The following is a 21,162-nucleotide window of genomic DNA, read 5'->3' on the forward strand; positions in this document are numbered from 1 at the left end:
TGATCAGCAGGTCCAGGTGATCAGCAGGTCCAGGCCAGAAATCATTGGCCTGGACCTGATAATCGGCTTGTGCTGTACCAAGTGACAGCACAGTCAGGGTGGTGGGCTCACACGTGTACATGTACTGTATGTGATCTGGAGAAGCGGGACTGCCCTGCCGCAGTGTAAGTGTGGTGGTCGGTCCTGAACTGGGTAAAGTCAGATTGTTTGCCGATGATCTTTCACTTACTTTGGTCCAACCCAACACCTCCCTGCCAGTCCTATTCTCTGTACTCCATACATTTCCCTTTCCTCTGTAAAACAGAATGATAGTTTCCTTGGCCCACCTCCTACCTGGATTATTTGGGCATTCATCTCCCTCGCTCGTACAACACACTCCATGAGGCCAACTACATCCCCACTTTCAAATACTTGAGAGTCCTACTTCTGTCCTGCACTCATCTTCACCTCTTCTGGATAGGAAGGATCAGTGATGGAAAAGTGGCAATTTTACCAAAACTCCTTTACAGAACTACACTTCTGTAAGGATTTCTGTGACCTGCTGGACCTCCATTTCGCCACACGAGGGCGCTTCATCTCTACTATCTCCATCTCCTGCCCATTACCAGACCAGAAAAGAGAGGGGAATCTCCATATCATATACACATGCGCATTATTAATACGTTTCTGGTTAGTGCGCATTTCTAACTTTTGCATTGGGAATCAGTGAGCACCATTACTGGACTGTGATTTATTTATTAATTTTTTCATTTTGCTTTGGTTTCATTATTTATATCTGCCCGCAATATAGTAACATCACACAGCGCTGCTTTATCTTTATATATATGTTTATACATTAGAAACAAGGAGGTTTGGGTGTTCCAAATGTTACTAAATATTTCTTGGTGCCCAGATTACCCCACTAACCTCCCTTTACACCACAATACATGGCTCCTTATGGGCTGACTTAGAAGCATTGCTCTGTTCTCAAACTTCTCACCATTCACTCCCATGGCGTCCTCCTAAATCCAGACCTACGTCTATCAGCCTCTTGATGGGTCACACACTCTGCACCTGGGACTCTAATAAATATTCCAGCAACTTCATATCACCTCACTTGCCTCTCTGTCCTCTTTTGGGCGATCCTAAAATGGCTACAAACATTACTAACCTGCCACCTTCCCAGGAACCCTTGGTACATCTTATGGCATTTAAACCCCCCAGACCTCACAAGTTCCCAATTTAAAATTGGCTATAAATGTTCTACTAGCGGCAAAACAAAGACTTGGAAACAAGAGCTTGGCCCCCTCGTGGAAGTCCATCTTAGCAAAGATGTCGTCTAAGAAAGATGCCTAATAAGAAATTCTTAGAAACCTGGGCCCCGTGTATACATTACACTCACCCCTCCATGTCCCCTCCATGTCCCCTGACACCTACACACTGCTATAGGCATTGAGGCCCCAGGTTTCTGGTAAGGGGGTCCCCGATGTCCTCCATCTGTTCTTCATCTTACCACCTTGTTCTATTTCCTTCCCTATTCCTTTTCTCTCGGCCCCCTGACCTGGGGGGCCTTGGTTACTGGGTATCTTGCCTATCCTCTGTGCAGGACCCAACTCTCACACCCAGTCCAAGAGTGTCTCCCAAATTATGGCTAACTCAAGATTTCCCCTCCCCCTCATTTTATTCTCTTCTCCTTCCCTAATTATCCTCTTGTTGTCATTCTTACAATGTGTATCGTTACTGTAAACCCGATCTTGTAACACGCCGCGCTCATTGATCTTTATATCCATCACTTGTATTCTCTGGTATGATTTACGGATGCACGCTGGAATTGTTTTCATGGGTTGGTTACTTCTGAACATTTGTACGAGTTGCACAATGTATCCTACAAAACTTTAATAATAAAAACTTACTGCAAGTGAAAGTTAGTTGGACAAATGTGAGGAGCATTTGCCCCCCCGAGATACATTGTGGCCATCATTTATTTTACACAATGATTTCCTATGATGGTCAGCTCCATCTAGTGGCCTCAATGCAGTATTTTCCTGAAATCCCTCTGTGATATGGGGGTTTGTTAGCTCCTGTGGTAGATGTTTGTAAGTCCACGTCAGTCAAGACTTGCGGTTTATCGGCACGGCAGCCCACTTTTATTAAGAAGGAAAATGAAAGTCTTTACACCATAAGGTTTCCCACGCAGGGGATTGTCCAGCTTTGTCAATACATCAGATCACTGAAAATGCTAGCTCACCTGGCTACACTTCAGCAGCACCACTGATCTTTACACTGGTCCCCCAGACTAGGACTTCTTCAGGATTACTCAGCCTTAGTTACAGCACCTCACTACACAGGTCCAATCCTGTCCTCTACATAGGGTTCCCCACCCCCCTCAAGCTTGATCACTCCTCCATTGACTTCTGGACTCCCTCCACCCCCATGGACTCCCTCCAGCCCCATGGACTCACAAGTCACTTCAGGTCCCCCAGACTCTTGGAGCTGTCCTGACTTTCCCAGTCCTTGGGCAAGGAATCCCACCTCACAAGGGATGCAGTCTCCAGCAGGAACCCCCAGCTCTCCTGACAGGGTCCTGTCTCCAAATGGCAGAAGACCTGGCCTATAACGATCCTTCCCACCTATGTACTCACACAGGCTGCAGGCATCTAGCAAAGCCTGGACATAGGACTGAAGGTCTTGTCCCCACCAAGAATCTCTGGAACCTTCAAGCTCCAGGTTCCGACCCAGAAATACCAAATCCATTGACAATCTAGAACACAGTTTTCTCTGCTCACAATATACATGTTGGAGCTTCTCAAACAGAAGCCAGGAGGACCCGGTGTCATTGTCACAGTGGCAGGACCTCACACTTCCACACCTCCATCAGACCTCCAAGTGTTTGTGAGAGCTTCTGCTAGAACATTGCCTCCATTTTTATTTTTCTATCAATGGCCGACCCAGTTCCACACTTCATCCATGTCTTTGGGGACCTCTGATCTCCTTATGGACTGTTTCTTCCATGATGAAGATCAGAAATGGAGTATATCTGAGCTGTATATCACGGGGTGCTTCTTCCCCACATGAGAGCTGGGATGTCCAGCAATATTCATCTAGAAGACATTTCCCACACTCAAGGCACTAATACACTTCCAGGGTTGTGTGGGATCCCTGATGTACAGGAAGACAGGACTTCAGTAAGGAACATTTCCCTCACTAAGGACAGGAAAGTGGCTTCTTCCTCATGTGAGATCTCTGATGTTTGTAAAGATGGGACTTGTCTGAAAAACATTTCCCACACTCAGGACAGAAATATGGCTTTTCCCCCGTATGACTTCTCTGATGTACAACAAGTTTTGATTTTTGTGCAAAACATTTCTCACACTCAGAACAGGAATATGGCTTCTGTCCCTTGTGCAATCTCTGATGATTATAAAGACTGGACTTAGTTGAAAAACATTTCCCGCACTCAGGACATGAATACGGCTTTTCCCCCGTGTGACATCTCTGATGTATAACAAGTCCTGTTTTGTATGCAAAACATTTCCCACACTCAGGACAGGAAAGTGGCTTCTCCCCCGTGTGAGCTCTCTGATGTCTGTAAAGACTAGACTTGCCTGAAAAACATTTCCCACACTCAGGACAGGAATATGGCTTTTCCCCGGTGTGATGTCTCTGATGTACAACAAATGTTGATTTTTGTGCAAAACATTTCCCACACTCAGAACAGGAATATGGTTTCTTTCCCATGTGAGATCTCTGATGACTATAAAGATTGGACTTAGCTGAAAAACATTTCTCGCATTCAGGACATGAATACGGCTTCTCTACTGTGTGAGATCTCTGATGTGTGGAAAGATAGGACTTAGCTGAAAAACATTTTTTGCACTTAGGGCAAGAATGTGGCTTCTCACCTGTGTGAAGCCTTTGATGTCTTTTAAAATTAGACTTTTGTGAAAAACATTTCCCGCACTCAGGACAGAAATATGGTTTTTCACCTGTGTGAGATCTTTTATGCACATTAAGACGGAATTCAGAAGGGAACCATTTGCTGCACTCAGTACAGGAGAAGTTCTTCCCTGTTGGAAGGCCGGCCCAGTCCCGCACAGTCTGAGGTTCCTCAGGATACGAGGAATCCGATGGTCCATCTACACTGGGTGGTGCCGGATGGACATTGGAGGGAGCCGGGTTTTCTCCTGGACTATACTGTGTGATGTCCTCATCTTCTACTTTCCAGTCTGGAGACAAAGTGAGACAATCCTCGGAGGTTTTCCTCATCTCCCGGCCATGGACTAAAATACAAAGAGGATTACTAGACAGGAGCTGATTGGTTCCCCCAAACCAGGACTCCGCCCACATCAGGCAGGATGGGGAGCAAAGCTCAGGAAAGTGACCAGGGTATTACAGGCTGATATCACCCAGTCCCCGCCCTACTCTGGACCAATCAGTGAGCAGTATGGGTGGAGGAATGGATTTAGTGTTCATGACCCACCTGTGCTGATCTCTGTAGGAGTGTCCTCCTCTATAAATGTCCCCGTTATTCCATCCTCCTCCATAGACTGCTGATCATCCCTCACATACGCCTCTTCTTCTTCTGCTTTCACCTCAACTTTTATATCTATCAGATCTTCACCCTAAACCAAGGAAATGAGAGAAAATATCATCTATAAAATATAAGCTCACATAAAAAAATCCAAATATTGTCCCAAGTCCATGCTCTCCGCCCCACCAACCTTGTAATGGTGAGGGATGGTGTGACCTTCCTGTGTGGAATCCCGGGAATACAGAGGATGGGGACATCTCTCTGGTGGGTTCCTGGTATTAGGTGGCTCCATCATATCCTTGTGTCCTTCTGAAAACTCCTCCATCACTCCATACTCCTCATCCTCCTCTTTATACTCTTCTTTAACATCAATATTCTCATCCCCGAGGATTCCACTCTGAAAGATATAATAAAACATTCATTGTAACAAACATGCTGTGTATAAATCACAACTACCAATAATTGTCATCATCTACCTGATGATGGTGAGGGATGGTGTGACCTTCCTGTGTGGAATCCCGGGAATACAGAGGACGGGGACATCTGTCTGGTGGGTTCCTGTAGCTGGATGACTCCTCCATGGTGTCCTGGTACAGATCTTTGTGTTCTCTTAGAAGCTCTGACTCCTCCATCCCCCCATCCTCATCCTCCTCCTCTTTTATCTCTTCTTTAACCTCAACTTTAGGATCTCTCAGGTTTCCACTCTGAATATATAATAAAAATGCCATCAATGGTAACAATGCAGATAATGTACAGATCCTAATGATACTATCAGTGATTGTTCCTCATCTACCTGATGATGGTGAGGGATGGTGTGACCTTCCTGTGTGGAATCCCGGGAATACAGAGGACGGGGACATCTCTCTGGTGGGTTCCCATGACTGGATCCATCTGTAGGAAACACACACACTGACTGAATCCATTGTTTCTATGTGTTTATCAGATGATGGGGGATCTAGGTGGATCCTCCGTACTGCTCTCTCCTTTACAATAAAGTCTCCTCTTACCCGGTGATGTGAGGGGCGGCTGATTGTCCATCATGACGTCCTTGTAGAGATCCTTGTGTCCTTCTAAATACTCCCACTCCTCCATGGAGAAATAGACAGTGACACCCTGACACCTTATAGGAACCTGACACACACAATGATACAGTCACCATCCAGACACATCCCTTGTCTGTTACTGGAGAATGTCCCAGAATTCCCGGCACCGCTCACCTCTCCTGTCAGCAGCTCAGTGATCTCTCTGGTGACTTCTAGAATCTTCTTCTTCTTTCTCTCTTCTATCAGGGAGGGAGGTGGAGGCAATGTGATGTCATATGATCTCCAGACTTCACAGGAGGAAAACTCTACATCTGAACACAAAGAGTCACATCAAATGATATTCCCAGAATCCTCCTCACCTCTCCATTCAGGTCTCCATTTTATTAAAGCCCCACTTCAGGCTGAGGTATAATTCCCCCCCACAGGACCCCCACACTACGCAGGGTATAGGCTTGTTGCAGCATTCTGATGTCATTACATACAACGCAGGACCAACAGTCCCACTTTACATGTGAGGATACCAAGGGGCCCCACATCCTAAGAGCATCAGGAAAATGTCAGATGGAGGGACATTGGGAGGAGGAGCTTTGAGGTCAGTGTGATGTCATAGGATTCTCTGACTCTGGATGGAGGGACATTGGGAGGAGGAGCTGTGAGGTCAGTGTGATGTCATAGGATTCTCTGACTCTGGATGGAGGGACATTGGGAGGAGAAGCTGTGAGGTCAGTGTGATGTCATAGGATTCTCTGACTCTGGATGGAGGGACATTGGGAGGAGAAGCTGTGAGGTCAGTGTGATGTCATAGGATTCTCTGACTCTGGATGGAGGGACATTGGGAGGAGAAGCTGTGAGGTCAGTGTGATGTCATAGGATTCTCTGACTCCGGATGGAGGGACATTGGGAGGAGGAGCTGTGAGGTCAGTGTGATGTCATAGGATTCTGACTCTGGATGGAGGGACATTGGGAGGAGGAGCTGTGAGGTCAGTGTGATGTCATAGAATTCTCTGACTCTGGATGGAGGGACATTGGGAGGAGGAGCTGTGAGGTCAGTGTGATGTCATAGGACATATAGACTCTGGATGGAGGGACATTTGGATGGGGAGATTTGAGGGGTCCTCTATATGAGGCTCCCATGCAAACCAAATCCTTGTTCCTGGGTGCGTCCTACCTCTCCTAAACTGAAGAGTGACCTTTGACCTTTACCATCCAAAAATCTGTCCGGAATCTGTGGAAGTAAGCTGTCATGTGATCAGGTGACGTGCGGAGGAACGGAGTGTAAATAGCAGACAATTGTCTCCAGAGCCCCTAATGGTGGGGATGGATTTGGCGGCGTGCTGGTGCCAAGTTTCCTCCCCCCAGGGTCACTGCAGGTGTGGAGAAAAGCGGTGTAAGAGGATATGGAGGAGAGATGAGGAGGAGATCCAGGAATCAGGAGAAAGGTCAGGGCAAGCAACAGACGAGCGCATCCAAGAGACCAAGCCGGGGTCACTACACAGAAAATCAATCCAAGGAAACAACAGGCAGGACGAGGAATAGCAAGAAGGAGCTGAGAGACAAATGAGAATATTGCTCAGCCAATGGGAGATGATCTCAGCATGACTTCCATCATGAAGGAGATGAGGGGGAGGGGAGGAAGTCACTGAAGGTGACCATAGATCCATGGAAATTCAGCTGGTTCAGCAGGGATCGCTCACATTTCCATCCATGTGTGGCCACTGCCGGATAAAAGCCACTCCCCCAGCGGCTGCAGCCAATAGCTTCAGTGCTGATCTGTGTATTCTGAGAGCGGAGGAGTCCCCCCATTGTCAGAATACAAGAGTGCAGCGGGGAGGATTCCCCCATCCACCTCCAATGTGTGGATGGGGGAATCGCTTCAATTTTTATGGTCATCCCGCTGGCTGAACGATAAAACTGAACCATGTAGGCCAGCTTTGGGAGCAAATATATTATCATCAACTCCTCCCCCTGAAGGGGTTCATCTACGTATTACCTCCTCTGCTGCCAGATCCAGGAATGTCAACTCTCTGCTTCCTCCTGATTTACCTCTCCTCTAAAATGTCCTGTCTGTACCTGACATCACTTCCTGTCTTCCATAGAGACTTCCTGTCTGGGTAGAAGTGAGATCCCCACCTTGTGGAGCTCAGAGGAACTGCAGCCCCGAGAAGCGTCTGGTAGTGTGACCCCGGCCTTGTGCTGGGTGTGTATGGACTGTAGATCCTTATAGAGGGGTCACCTCCACTCCCACCAAGGGGGACAGAAATATATGACTGCTTGGGGGAGGGGTTTCGGCTCCTTTGATTTTGCAGTAACATTGATTGCAGATATAGTCCTGTAGAACATCTGGTATATGGATACAAAGCCCCCCAGCCCAGAGTAAAGGGTGGAGAGTGATTGAAGTAGATGCAAAGTGGAAGCGGTGGACTTGCAGAGAACACTATACTGAGCACACAATATTGTCTGTCTCCATGGATTTGCACAGGATTTGAGATGATTTCCTATAGCAGCAAATCTGATGAGATGAATGAAGTGGGTGTAAAGTGGAAGCAGTGGATCTGCAGGGAGCAGCATCTTGAGCACAAAGCACTTTATGTTGTGGATGGATTTGCACACGGTTCAGTTTCCTTCATTTATTGATAAACCCCATAAGACCAATGAAGTGGGTGTAAAGTGGAAGCAGTGGATGTGCAGAGAATAGGATTTGGAGCCCCGAGCTCTTTATCTCTGAATGTCTCCACATATTTGTAGTGTATTTGTGATGATTTCTGTGCACACACAATAGGACAGCGCTGTGACACATAATGCTCTTCTAGATGACAGGGAATCCTTCCCTTTGTTACAGCAGCAGTCCGCTAGAAGGTTTTTGTAGGTTTGGAGTTGTTACACATAGCGCGGGTTTTATCCATTTATAGTGATGACATCATTGCCCAAATCTGGGGGTCACCAGCCATTTCCACCCTTTACTCCCAGCTGGGGGGCTTTGTATCCATATACCAGATGTTCTACAGGACTAAATCTGCAATCAATGTTACTGCAAAATCAAAGGGGCCAAAACCCCTCCCCCGAGGAGTCATATATTTCTGTCCCCCTTGGTGGGAGTGAAGGTGACCCCTCTATAAGGATCTACAGTCCACACACACCCAGCACAAGGCCGGGGTCACACTACCAGACGCTTCTCGGGGATGCAGTTCCTCTGAGCTCCACAAGGTGGGGATCTCACTTCTACCCAGACAGGAAGTCTCTATGGAAGACAGACAGGAAGTGATGTCAGGTACAGACAGGAAGTGATCTCAGGTACAGACAGGAAGTGATGTTGGGTACAGACAGGAACAAAGGAGACATTGGTGGAAGTTGCAGCAGAAGAGGTAATAAGATGTTATGTTCTGTTTACACCCAGTAACCCCCATCATGTTCGTCCTCTTCCTCCATAGTCATTTCTGTCCTCTTCCTCCATAGTCACGTCCGACCTCTTCCTCCATAGTCACGTCCGTCCTCTTCCTCCATAGTCACGTCCGTCCTCTTCCTCCATAGTCACGTCCGTCCTCTTCCTCCATAGTCACGTCCGTCCTCTTCCTCCATAGTCACGTCCGTCCTCTTCCTCCATAGTCACATCCGTCCTCTTTCTCCATATCACGTCCGTCCTCTTTCTCCATGGTCACGTCTGTCCTCTTCCTCCATAGTCATGTCCATCCTCTTCCTCCATAGTCATGTCCGTCCTCTTCCTCCATAGTCACTGTGACGTCTTTTATCTCCAGCAGATGATGATACACACATATATAGTGTGGGAACCCAGATGAACCCCTTCAGGGGCAGAACATCCCCCACTTCCGGGGCCGGAACATTCCCCTCATTGTGGTGAGGTGGTCTTCTCATAGGAGTGAGCTGAGCTCTCCTGGGTTCGGTTCCAGTGTTGCTCAGTGAACTGGCTGAACTCAATCCTTCCTGAAGTCAATGGCAGCCAATGCACAATAGTTGGGCTAATAGACAAGGGGGTGTCAGACAATCACCCTGAGGGACATGTACAATGCAGGAATCCAGTTGGCCGGGAGCAGGGAGGTTCTAAATGGTTAAAGTGAAACATTATAAATGTCCAACACCTATAACCCCTCCCCTCCCGGGCACTGTCACCCCCCTTCCTGCCCAGGACGATTTTCAGCTTTCAATGCTGTCACACTTTGAATCACAATTGGGCTGTCATGCAACACTGTACCCATATGACAATTTTATCATTTTTTTGTGACAGATAGAGCTTTCTTTTGGTGGTATTTAATCACCTCTAAGTTTTTTTTTTTTGCTAAACAAACCAAAAAACACTGAAAATTTTGAGGACAAAATGTTTTTTTTTTAGTTTTTGCTCTAAAATTTTGTAAATAAGTGATTTATCTCCTGTACTGATGTGCGCTAATGAGGCTGCAGTGATGGGCACTGAGAGGCTTCACTGATGGGCACTGATGTGGAGGCACTGGTGGGTGGCACTGATGGACATTGACAGGCGTCACTGACGGGCACTGAAAGGCAGCACTCATATATAACACTGATAGGCGGCATGGATAGGCAGCACTGATGGGCGCTGATAGGCGGCACTGACTTGCACTGATATGCGGCACTGACTGGCACTGGTAGGTGACACTGAAAGGCAGCTCAGATGAGCACTGATATGTGGCATTGATGTGCACTGATGAGCACTGACAGCTGGCACTGATGGACACTGACAGGTGGCACTGCTGGGGCTACACTGTTCATCAGGGCACACTGATCATCAGTGCCCTGATGATCAGTGTACATGTTCCCTCTGAGGAATGCCGATTACCGGCTCTCCTCTCCTCTGTCAGCCCGAGAGGAAAGAAATGCCAATAACCGGCATTTCCGTGTTTACATGCGATCAGCTATGATTGGACACAATCACAGCTGATTGCTCTTTGGCTCTTCAATCATATCTTTGGCTCTTTCCATTGATCGGTGATCCGCTGTGTCCAAGGGACACAGCACACCGCTGATCGCCGTGCTGCGCACTCCCGGAGCCGCACACGCATGGTTAGAGTGAGAGGACGTCATATGACATCCTCCCAGAACAAGAGAACCACCTTGCACTTGTCATTACCTTATATGGCAGACAGGAGGCAGTTAAATGACATTTTTGGGGAGTTTCCTAATCTTGGGGGGTTTCCTAATAATGGGGGTGTCCTAATATTGGGGGTTGTCCTATTCCTGGGGGGTTGTCTTCATCCAGGGGAGTATCCTAACCCTGGTGGATGTCCTAATCCTAAAGGACGTCCTAATCCTGGGAGGTGTCCTAATCCTGGGGGGGTTGTCCTACTCATGGGGGGTTGTCCTACTCCTGGGGGTTGTCCTAATCCTGGAGGGTGTCCTAATCCTGGAGGTGCCCTAATCCTGGGGGTTGTCCTAATCCTGGGGGTGTCCTAATCCTGGGGGTTGTCCTAATCCTGGGGGTGTCCTAATCCCCCTGTGAAGGGACATCTCTGTGATGTACAGAAAGGGCTGCAGCAGTGCTGACACTTACAAAGGGAAAAGTGTTTAACCATTTGCCTGCCAGCAACTTCCTGGTTTACAGGAGCGCACGCCCCCCCCTTGCTGCTCACACTGTGGTTGGACACAGCATAAGTTTGTCATCAGGCTTGCAACCAATGATTGTGGCTGTGAACCTGTTGATAACTGTGGCCAACCACAGCACAGAGATCAGGGTGTTAGTGATCACACATGAAGATCTGGCTGCTTCTTCTCCCTGATCTCACTTACCGTTCAGAGCTGAGATCAGGAAGAAAATCCATCCAGTCTGGGAGTACAATCAGCACACATACACTTGTTAGGCACACAGTGAACCCCTTGATTGCCTTCCTGATCACCCCCATCACCCAACCAGTGTCATTAGTACAGTGACAGTGTACAGTATTATCACAGATCTCTGTATTAGTGTCACTAGTGACATCAGTTAGTGTCCCCCCCCCAGTCAGTGTCAGTTACTGCTAGTCTCTGATTGGCTGCCACATTATCAGTCACACTATAAATTGCTGATCACTAGTATAGTGTTTCTCTGGACTGGTATCCTGGTCACGGTCAGAACTATACTAGTGTCCCTGATAGTATGGAGTCCCCATAAATGCAGTGTTAGCAGGATCAGCCCTGATCACTGCCAGCACTTGCATTTACCCCCCCAACAAATGCAATGTCGGTATCATTTTTCAGATCACTGCCATCTCTGATACATTGTCTGCAAAACCAGAGTCAGCAACATCTGAGCCTGATCTCTCCTACCACTAGCAGATCATTTTATTTCTAGCACACAAGCAGTCCCTGATTGCTAGCCAGGAGCTCTTTTTCCCATAGTCACCACTAAGTACCTGTAAATTTAGTGTCCAAAAAAAGGTTCCCTAGGGAGGCGTACAGGATTCCCAGCATGACAGATGAGAGTGAAGGGGAAGCCTCACTATCAGAATCAGGCTCAGATTATGAACCTGTAGAGAGCAGTGACACCCCAGCAGGTAGGTCTGATGATGGTGAAGAGGTCCCTGCTAAGATCAGGCACACCCAACCCCATTCCCAGGTTGCTGAGGTGCTAGAAATGCAGGATTATTCTCATATGCAGCACAGTGACAGTACTAACACTGCACTACCTTTTGGTGGATTGACAAGCACCAGTGTCCTAGTGGAACTTTGTGTAGAACAGGCCGGAGGTAATATGATTTTACTTTTTCCAGTTCCTGCCAATCAGGCAACAGAATCTATTAGGGCTGATATACTGTGTGTGATACTTCAATGGGCTTCTGGTGTAGATAGGCCACAGCACTGATTGGGCTACAGAGACTGTGTCTCTATGTGGCAGTCTGTATTGTAAGAATCCTGGACTTTAGTAACCGGCAACAACAACTATGGAACCTGTATCACATGGTGGTGTGGTATGGGTTAGGAACTCTCTCACCAGTCCTTTGAGGTAGTGGTGTGAAATGATGTCCTTGTTGCTGAGGGGCCCCTTTTCTGGCTGTCTTCCCATGAAGATAGTGGTGCCGATGACTCGATCCACCTACATGCAGGATTGACTATCCTGCCTCTCTGTACGATCAACAATCTGAAAATTCCCTTCTCCATCCTCTGATTCAGTCTGATCCAGCCTGAGGCCTCCTGGATCGGCACTCTGTTCTCACACGCACCCTGCCTCTCTTCTCCTCTCCTCCTGGGCTTTTTTCCTTTTATACGCTCCAGCCCCTTTACTCACTGACTTGGGATCTGTAGTTCTATGTCAGCTGAACTGAATGAAGAAATCCTGCTTGCAGCATACTAGTCCCAGCATTCTCAGCGTTGCTGTACAATTTCCTGGGTCAGCTGAACTGCAGAGCACAGCCATCTTGTGGCCATTTAACAATCTGCAATTAGTAACAATGCAGTGTGTTACATACAAAACCCCCAGTGGTGATCAAATACCACCAAAAGAAAGCTTCATTTGTGTGAAAAAATTATATAAATTTAATTTGGGTTCAGTGTTGCAAGACCAAGCAATTTGCCGTTAAAGTAGTGCAGTGCTGAACAGCAAAATATAACCTGGTCATGAAGGGGTAATATCTTCTGGAGGTCAAGTGGTTAAACTGTGTGTTAGGTTCTTTACTGTTAGAGCGGTAAGGATGTGGAACTCCCTTCCACAGTTGGTGTGTCAGCGGGGAGTGTAGATACATTCACAAACCTTTTAGATGTGTTTCTTAGGGAACACAATGTAAAGGGATATGGAAGAGGATGGTGTCATAGACACGCAGATACACACAATGTGGCGGAACTGGAGGGACGGGTGTCTTTAGTCAACCTTACCGACTATGTAACCATTTATCATCCCTTGTCTGCAGATCTAAGACTCATCAAAACCAGTTCAGAGACAAAACAAACCCAACAGAGAAAAGGGGATTTCTGATCCGGCAGACCAAGAGAGTTCTGGGGTCTAAACACTAAACAGTCTAAAGTAAACGTGTTCCCGTGGGGGGCGGTAGTTCTTAAGGTATAACTAAAGGGAAGACTTTTTTCTTTTTAGTTTTGGAGTAGAGAGGAATTAGAGCATCTGTCAGTTTTTATACCGGTTTCTGCCCCCATTTGTCCCGGTGACCATTATAACCAAGAGTGAAAGAGAGCCCCAAATTTTGGGTTGACATCAGAACACTAATAGAGGGTAAATCCTCCAATGGGGAAACTAGTTCTGGTGACACCTCAGAATTCCCTCACTTTGGGGGGATTTCCTCTCACTTCTTGTTTTGACTTAGAGACAGGAAGTGAAGGGAAATCTCCCCAATGGGACACAGATGGCAAAAACACCTGACAGAGGTTATAACCCTCCCTTACTCTATCCAAAATGAAACAAGTGGTTGTCCAGCAACCCTCCTATTCCCCCCTCACATCCACATCCTATTATTGTGTGACCAATACCATCCAAATCATTCTTACTTTCATTTCCCAAAGTTATCCGTCTACAAGGAGACCTGTATAGATCACATGATGGCACCAATGAGGATGGAGGAGGACCGGAGTCACATGACTGAGAAGATACTAAACATCACCCTGGAGATCATCTACCTGCTGACCGGAGAGGTGAGGAGGATTCTGGGAGGTCACATGACATCACTTTTATCTCTATTAATAAAACACAGACCTGACCGGAGAGGTGAGGAGGATTCAGGGAGGTCACATGACGTCACTCTCATCTCTATTAAAAAAACACAGACCTGACCGGAGAGGTGAGGAGGATTCTGGGAGGTCACATGACATCACTCTGATCTCTATTAATAAAACACAGACCTGACCGGGGAGGTGAGGAGGATTCTGGGAGGTCACATGACATCACTCTCATCTCTATTAATAAAACACAGACCTGACCGGAGAGGTGAGGAGGATTCTGGGAGGTCACATGACATCACTCTTATCTCTATTAATAAAACACAGACCTGACCGGAGAGGTGAGGAGGATTCTGGGAGGTCACATGACATCACTCTGATCTCTATTAATAAAACACAGACCTGACCGGGGAGGTGAGGAGGATTCTGGGAGGTCACATGACATCACTCTCATCTCTATTAATAAAACACAGACCTGACCGGAGAGGTGAGGAGGATTCTGGGAGGTCACATGACATCACTCTTATCTCTATTAATAAAACACAGACCTGACCGGGGAGGTGAGGAGGATTCTGGGAGGTCACATGACGTCACTCTTATCTCTATTAATAAAACACAGACCTGACCGGAGAGGTGAGGAGGATTCTGGGAGGTCACATGACATCACTCTTATCTCTATTAATAAAACACAGACCTGACCGTAGAGGTGAGGAGGATTCTGGGAGGTCACATGACATCACTCTCATCTCTACTAATAAAACACAGACCTGACCGGAGAGGTGAGGAGGATTCTGGGAGTCTAACATGATATTCCTATTGGTTCCTCAGAGATTTCCTCTTCTGAAGTCAGGTGATCATATGACCATCACAGTGCCTCCATGTGACTCCCTAAACCCTGAGAGACACAACATGCAGAAGATTCTAGAAGTCACCAAGAAGATGATGGAGCTGCTGACAGGAGAGGTGAGCGGTGCCGGGAATTCTGGGACATTCTCCAGTAACAGACAAGGGATGTGTCTGGATGGTGACTGTATCATTGTGTGTGTCAGGTTCCTATAAGGTGTCAGGGTGTCACTGTCTATTTCTCCATGGAGGAGTGGGAGTATTTAGAAGGACACAAGGACCTCTACAAGGACGTCATGATGGACAATCAGCCGCCCCTCACATCACCGGGTAAGAGGAGACTTTATTGTAAAGGAGAGAGCAGTACGGAGGATCCACCTAGATCCCCCATCATCTGATAAACACATAGAAACAATGGATTCAGTCAGTGTGTGTGTTTCCTACAGATGGATCCAGTCATGGGAACCCACCAGAGAGATGTCCCCGTCCTCTGTATTCCCAGGATTCCACACAGGAAGGTCACACCATCCCTCACCATCATCAGGTAGATGATGAACAATCACTAATAGTATCATTAGGATCTGTACATTATCTGCATTGTTACCATTGATGGCATTTTTATTATATATTCAGAGTGGAAACCTGAGAGATCCTAAAGCTGAGGTTAAAGAAGAGATAAAAGAGGAGGAGGATGAGGATGGGGGGATGGAGGAGTCAGAGCTTCTAAGAGAACACAAAGATCTGTACCAGGACACCATGGTGGAGTCATCCAGCTACAGGAACCCACCAGAGAGATGTCCCCGTCCTCTGTATTCCCGGGATTCCACACAGGAAGGTCACACCATCCCTCACCATCATCAGGTAGATGATGACAATTATTGGTAGTTGTGATTTATACACAGCATGTTTGTTACAATGAATGTTTTATTATATCTTTCAGAGTGGAATCCTCGGGGATGATAATATTGATGTTAAAGAAGAGTATAAAGAGGAGGATGAGGAGTATGGAGTGATGGAGGAGTTTTCAGAAGGACACAAGGATATGATGGAGCCACCTAATACCAGGAACCCACCAGAGAGATGTCCCCGTCCTCTGTATTCCCGGGATTCCACACAGGAAGGTCACACCATCCCTCATCGTTGCAAGGTTGGTGGGATGGAACATCTAGAACATGGACTTGTAGAGATGATGGATTTTGTGTGTGATGTCACAATCATAAATCTTGCATTTTTCAGATGATATTTTCTCTCATTTCCTTGATTTAGAGTGGAGATCCAATCGATATAGAATTTGAGGTGAAAGCAGAAGAAGAAGAGGCGTATGTGAGGGATGATCAGCAGTCTATGGAGGAGGATGGAATAACGGGGACATTTATAGAGGAGGACACTCCTACAGAGATCAGCACAGGTGGGTCATGAACACTAAATCCATTCCTCCACCCATACTGCTCACTGATTGGTCCAGAGTAGGGCGGGGACTGGGTGATATCAGCCTGTAATCCCCTGGTCACTTTCCTGAGCTGTGTTCCCCGTCCTGTATTCCTGGATTTCTCTCGGATAATCTTCCTTCTCTGTGCTGCAGACACAATTTATGTCTCTAGACTGGATTTATGGAGGTTCTGGGGTTCAGCTGGCAGCAAAGTGTTGATGTTCACAATAGGTGTTGATTGACCTGTTGATTGATGTGATTTGGGTCTTCTACCCCTTATCATGGGGCTAACAGGATCTATGATAGAACATTTCTCCAAGGGTTCCTTGCTCTGTTATCTGCTGGCTGTGCCGGGTGGAGGGATATGTCTGTAGTGTCTCAGACCCAAGTCACTGAGTGCAGTCTCAGGAGATGGGAGGCAGCGGTGTGGGATCTCTGCAACTTGTCTACAGTAAACATTTAATCTTCCACTGATTACTGAATACCAATATTATGAGTCCTGACCCTTACACTGTATAATTTATATTGTACATTACATACTCCTGACCCCTGCACTATATATTCTATGTTGTACATTCCATACTCCTGACCCCTGCACTATATACTCCATGTTGTACATTACATACTCCTGACCCCTGCACTATATACTCCATGTAGTACATTACATACTCCTGACCCCTGCACTATATACTCTATGTTGTACATTCCATAGTCCTGACTTCTGCTCTCCCCCTCCCCCCACTGCTATATATACACATAATATGGATTCTCTTTTGTTCCCCCCATTTCCTCCCAGCTGGACATTTTATATCGGATGATGTGATTGGAGCACAGACTTTTACATGGTGATAATAATGTGATAACATCCTCCAACTTTTGACCCTTAAACAGAAAGTGATAATGAGGGAGGAGTCAATACCCCAATGATGGTGGTCTTCAGGATCAGTCCAGTCTTCATCTTGGTTGTTCTCCCCCCATCCTCACTCTCTGACCTCTGGTGGGGCTCAGCCCCGCTGTTCTTCATGACTAAATCATGGACTAAATAAGGAAGTGCAGTACTTCTTGTGTTGGGAAAATGGCGATGAGTGATAGAGGGGGTGGGGATCCTCGTCCTATAATCCCCTCATCACTGTCCCTCCTATAAAAGTCAGTTCTGGTTGTTTCCTCACTCTCTGACTAAGGTCCATGAATAAAGAAATGACCTGGTAGGAGATCAGAGGAGCCATTTCCTAGTTCCCTTGAGGGTGGAATTGTAAGCTCCTCAGAGACCAAGCTGCCTGATGTGGGCGGAGTCCTGGTTTGGGGGAACCAATCAGCTCCTGTCTAGTAATCCTCTTTGTCTTTGTATTTTAGTCCATGGCCGGGATATGAGGAAAACCTCCGAGGATTGTCTCACTTTGTCTCCAGACTGGAAAGTAGAAGATGAGGACATCACACAGTATAGTCCAGGAGAAAACCCGGCTCCCTCCAATGTCCATCCGGCACCACCCAGTGTAGATGGACCATCGGATTCCTCGTATCCTGAGGAACCTCAGACTGTGCGGGACCGGGCCGGCCTTCCAACAGGGAAGAGGTTCTTCTGTACTGAGTGCGGAAAGAGGTTCTGTTCTACATACAATCTTAATGTGCATAAAAGATCTCACACAGGGGAGAAATTGTATTCCTGTTCTGAGTGCGGGAAATGTTTTTCACAGAAGTCCAGTCTTTACAGACATCAGAGATCTCACACAGGGGAGAAGCCGTATTCCTGTCCTGAGTGTGGGAAATGTTTTTCACAGAAGTCCGGTCTTTACACACATCAAAGGTCTCACTCGGGGGAGAAGCCATATTCCTGTCCTGAGTGCGGGAAATGTTTTTCAGTGAAGTTCAATCTTTTCACACATCAGAGATCTCACACAGGGGAGAAGCCGTATTCCTGTCCTCAGTGCAGGAAATGCTTTTCATTGAAGTCCTATCTTCATAAACATCAGAGATCTCATACGAGGGAGAAGTCGTATTCCTGTCCTGAGTGTGGGAAATGCTTTTCAGAGAAGTCCATTCTTCATAAACATCAGAGATCTCACACGGAGGAGAAGTCGTATTCCTGTTCTGAGTGTGGGAAATGTTTTTCAGATAAGTCCCATCTTTCCAGGCATCAGAGATCTCACACAGGGGAGAAGCCACATTCCTGTCCTGAGTGCGGGAAATGTTTTTCAGTGAAGTTCAATCTTTACACACATCAGAGATCTCACACAGAGGAGAAGCCGTATTCCTGTCCTGAGTGCATGAAATGCTTTTCATTGAAGTCCAATCTTCATAAACATCAGAGATCTCACACGGGGGAGAAGCCATATTCCTGTCCTGAGTGCCGGAAATGCTTTTCATTGAAGTCCTATCTTCATAAACATCAGAGATCTCACACGGGGGAGAAGTCGTATTCCTGTTCTGAGTGCGGGAAATGCTTTTCACAGAAGTCCTATCTTCATAAATATCAGAGATCTCACACGGGGGAGAAGCCGTACTCTTGTTCCTAGTGCTGGAAATATTTTTCAGTGAAGTCCCATCTTTACATACATCATAGATCTCACACAGGGGAGAAGCCGTATTCCTGTCCTGAGTGCGGGAAATGTTTTTCAGTGAAGTTCAATCTTTACAGACATCAGAGATCTTATAGGGGGGAGAAGCCGTATTCCTGTCCTGAGTGCATGAAATGCTTTTCATTGAAGTCCAATCTTCATAAACATCAGAGATCTCACACGGGGGAGAAGCCGTATTACTGTCCTGAGTGTTTAAAATGTTTTTCAGCTAAGTCCAATCTTTATAGACATAAGAGATCTCACACGAGGGAGAAGCCATATTCCTGTACTGAGTGCCGGAAATGTTTTTCAGATAAGTCGAATCTTTCCAGACATCAGAGATCTCACACGAGGGAGAAGCCACTTTCCTGTCCTGAGTGAGGGAAATTTTCCTCACTGAAGTCCTGTCTTCCTGTACATCAGGGGCCCCACACAACCCTGGAGGTGTATTAGTGCCTTGAGTGCGGGAAATGTCTTCTAGATGAATGTTGCTGGACATCCCAGCTCTCATGTGGGGAAGAAGCACACCCTGATATACACCTCAGATATACTCCATGGCTGATCTTCATCATGGAAGAAACAGTTGATAAGGAGATCAGAGGTCCCCAAAGACATGGATGAAGTGTGGGACCGGGTTGGCCTTTGATATCAGGAGAAGAATAACAATGGAGTCCTGACCTAGAGCACTGAATACAGATGATGGTTTTTCTTTTACTATTTCCATATGTTTGGAATTTAATATTTTATGTTTTAATTGGCTCTGAATATTACATTTTGTTAATTGTCTTTTCTATACACACTTCATCTCTTATATTTGTAATAATAAAGTATCTTTTTATCAGACATGTTTAATATTATAATGGTTCTGTAATCCAATAGTTTTGTTGTTATGACATTATGGCACTTGAGGTCCTCCAGGTGAATGGCAATACGCTATATCTAGTTTGATGACATCATGTTGTTATGTATACATTGTATATTATAATCCCAGCTGGCTCACTCCCTATAATTGGCAGAGTATTATTATTCATTATTTTATATATACATTCATTCTTCCATATCATTTTAGGGGTCTACAACAAAATGGAGACCGTCTCCTGTATTATCCCTATAATTAATATTGTTATCCTTCAATAAAATGGCGGCCATTATGTATAGTCATTTATTTCTTTAGCCGCTCTTATTTGTGTCCTTTATTTATCATCCTACTGTTCAGCATTTATTATTCATTCCTTTGTATTGCATTCCCTGGTGGGCTGAGTGGTTTTCCCTAAGCGGTTCCGTTTTGTCCAGCTGCCTTGCAGGACTTCCACAAAATGGCGCCCGCGTCACGCATGCGTGCGATAGCTATAAATAGCGGATGACGTCAGCGGTAAAGACATCCTTTCGATAACATGCTGTCCAACGAAACACGTCAGGGAGGAGCCTTGCCGTGCTGACGTCACGCTGCCGAGACCGCATGTTGGTCCGGCGGCCATCTTTATCACTGCATATGTAAGCTTGATTTTTCAGCATCAATATTTGGATTCTTTGCCCATATCTATTACAGAGTTCCTACACTATAATATCCATGTGTGGTGGCTGATTACTAAGCCGTGGAAGGTGGAAGAGTAACATCTGACAGTATCGGTGCCCCTTGGCTGGATTGGATATTAAGGAGCAGTTCCTCCCCCACTCCCTGTAATGGATTGGTCCGTTAGTGATGTCTGGAGTGCTCCCCCTGCTGTGTGTGTGTCAGTGGAGCCCCCTTCTGCCCTGACCACATCCATGATGACCACCAGGGTCCTGTTTGGAGGGTATTGTTACATGTGCATATAACTTCCTGTAAGAGCAAGAACATACCATTCTATCACCATCTGAAGTCACGAGCACTGGAGCAGGGGCGGACTGACAACTCATGGGGCCCCCAGGCAATAGGGGATCATGGGGCCCCTGTATCCTTATCCAAACTCAAAAAAGCCTATGAAAAAGGTACAAGGGGCATCTCATGGGGCCCCCTACTGACCCCGGGCCCTCGGGCAGTGCCCGAGTTTCCAAATGGTCAGTCCACCCCTGCACTGGAGTTATTTCCAATATTCCTGCTTCCCAGTCACCAGAATCACTATTATACTTGAAGTGTTATAACGATCACCATCTCGATTCTCATCCAGTCACGAGTTTACTGGAATATGGATTCAT

At 46.5% G+C, this 21,162-nt stretch overlaps 1 protein-coding gene across 1 annotated transcript in view; it reads left to right on the plus strand.

The window, feature by feature from the left end:
• The window catches only part of LOC149460604 (uncharacterized), a 95,365-nt gene extending 75,538 nt beyond the window's left edge, over positions 1–19,827 (plus strand). Inside the window, 2 exon segments of the mRNA XM_089679455.1 lie at positions 16,273–16,408; positions 17,783–19,827. Coding sequence (XP_089535581.1) covers positions 16,273–16,408; positions 17,783–19,365 — 1,719 coding nt within the window. The 3' untranslated portion in view covers positions 19,366–19,827.
• The last annotated feature ends 1,335 nt before the right edge of the window (positions 19,828–21,162 follow it).

This window comes from Staurois parvus, unplaced genomic scaffold, assembly GCF_062004578.1.
Source record: "Staurois parvus isolate SC_StPar_1 unplaced genomic scaffold, SC_StPar_1.0 ptg000224l, whole genome shotgun sequence".
In the NCBI taxonomy this organism is placed as follows: domain Eukaryota; kingdom Metazoa; phylum Chordata; class Amphibia; order Anura; family Ranidae; genus Staurois; species Staurois parvus.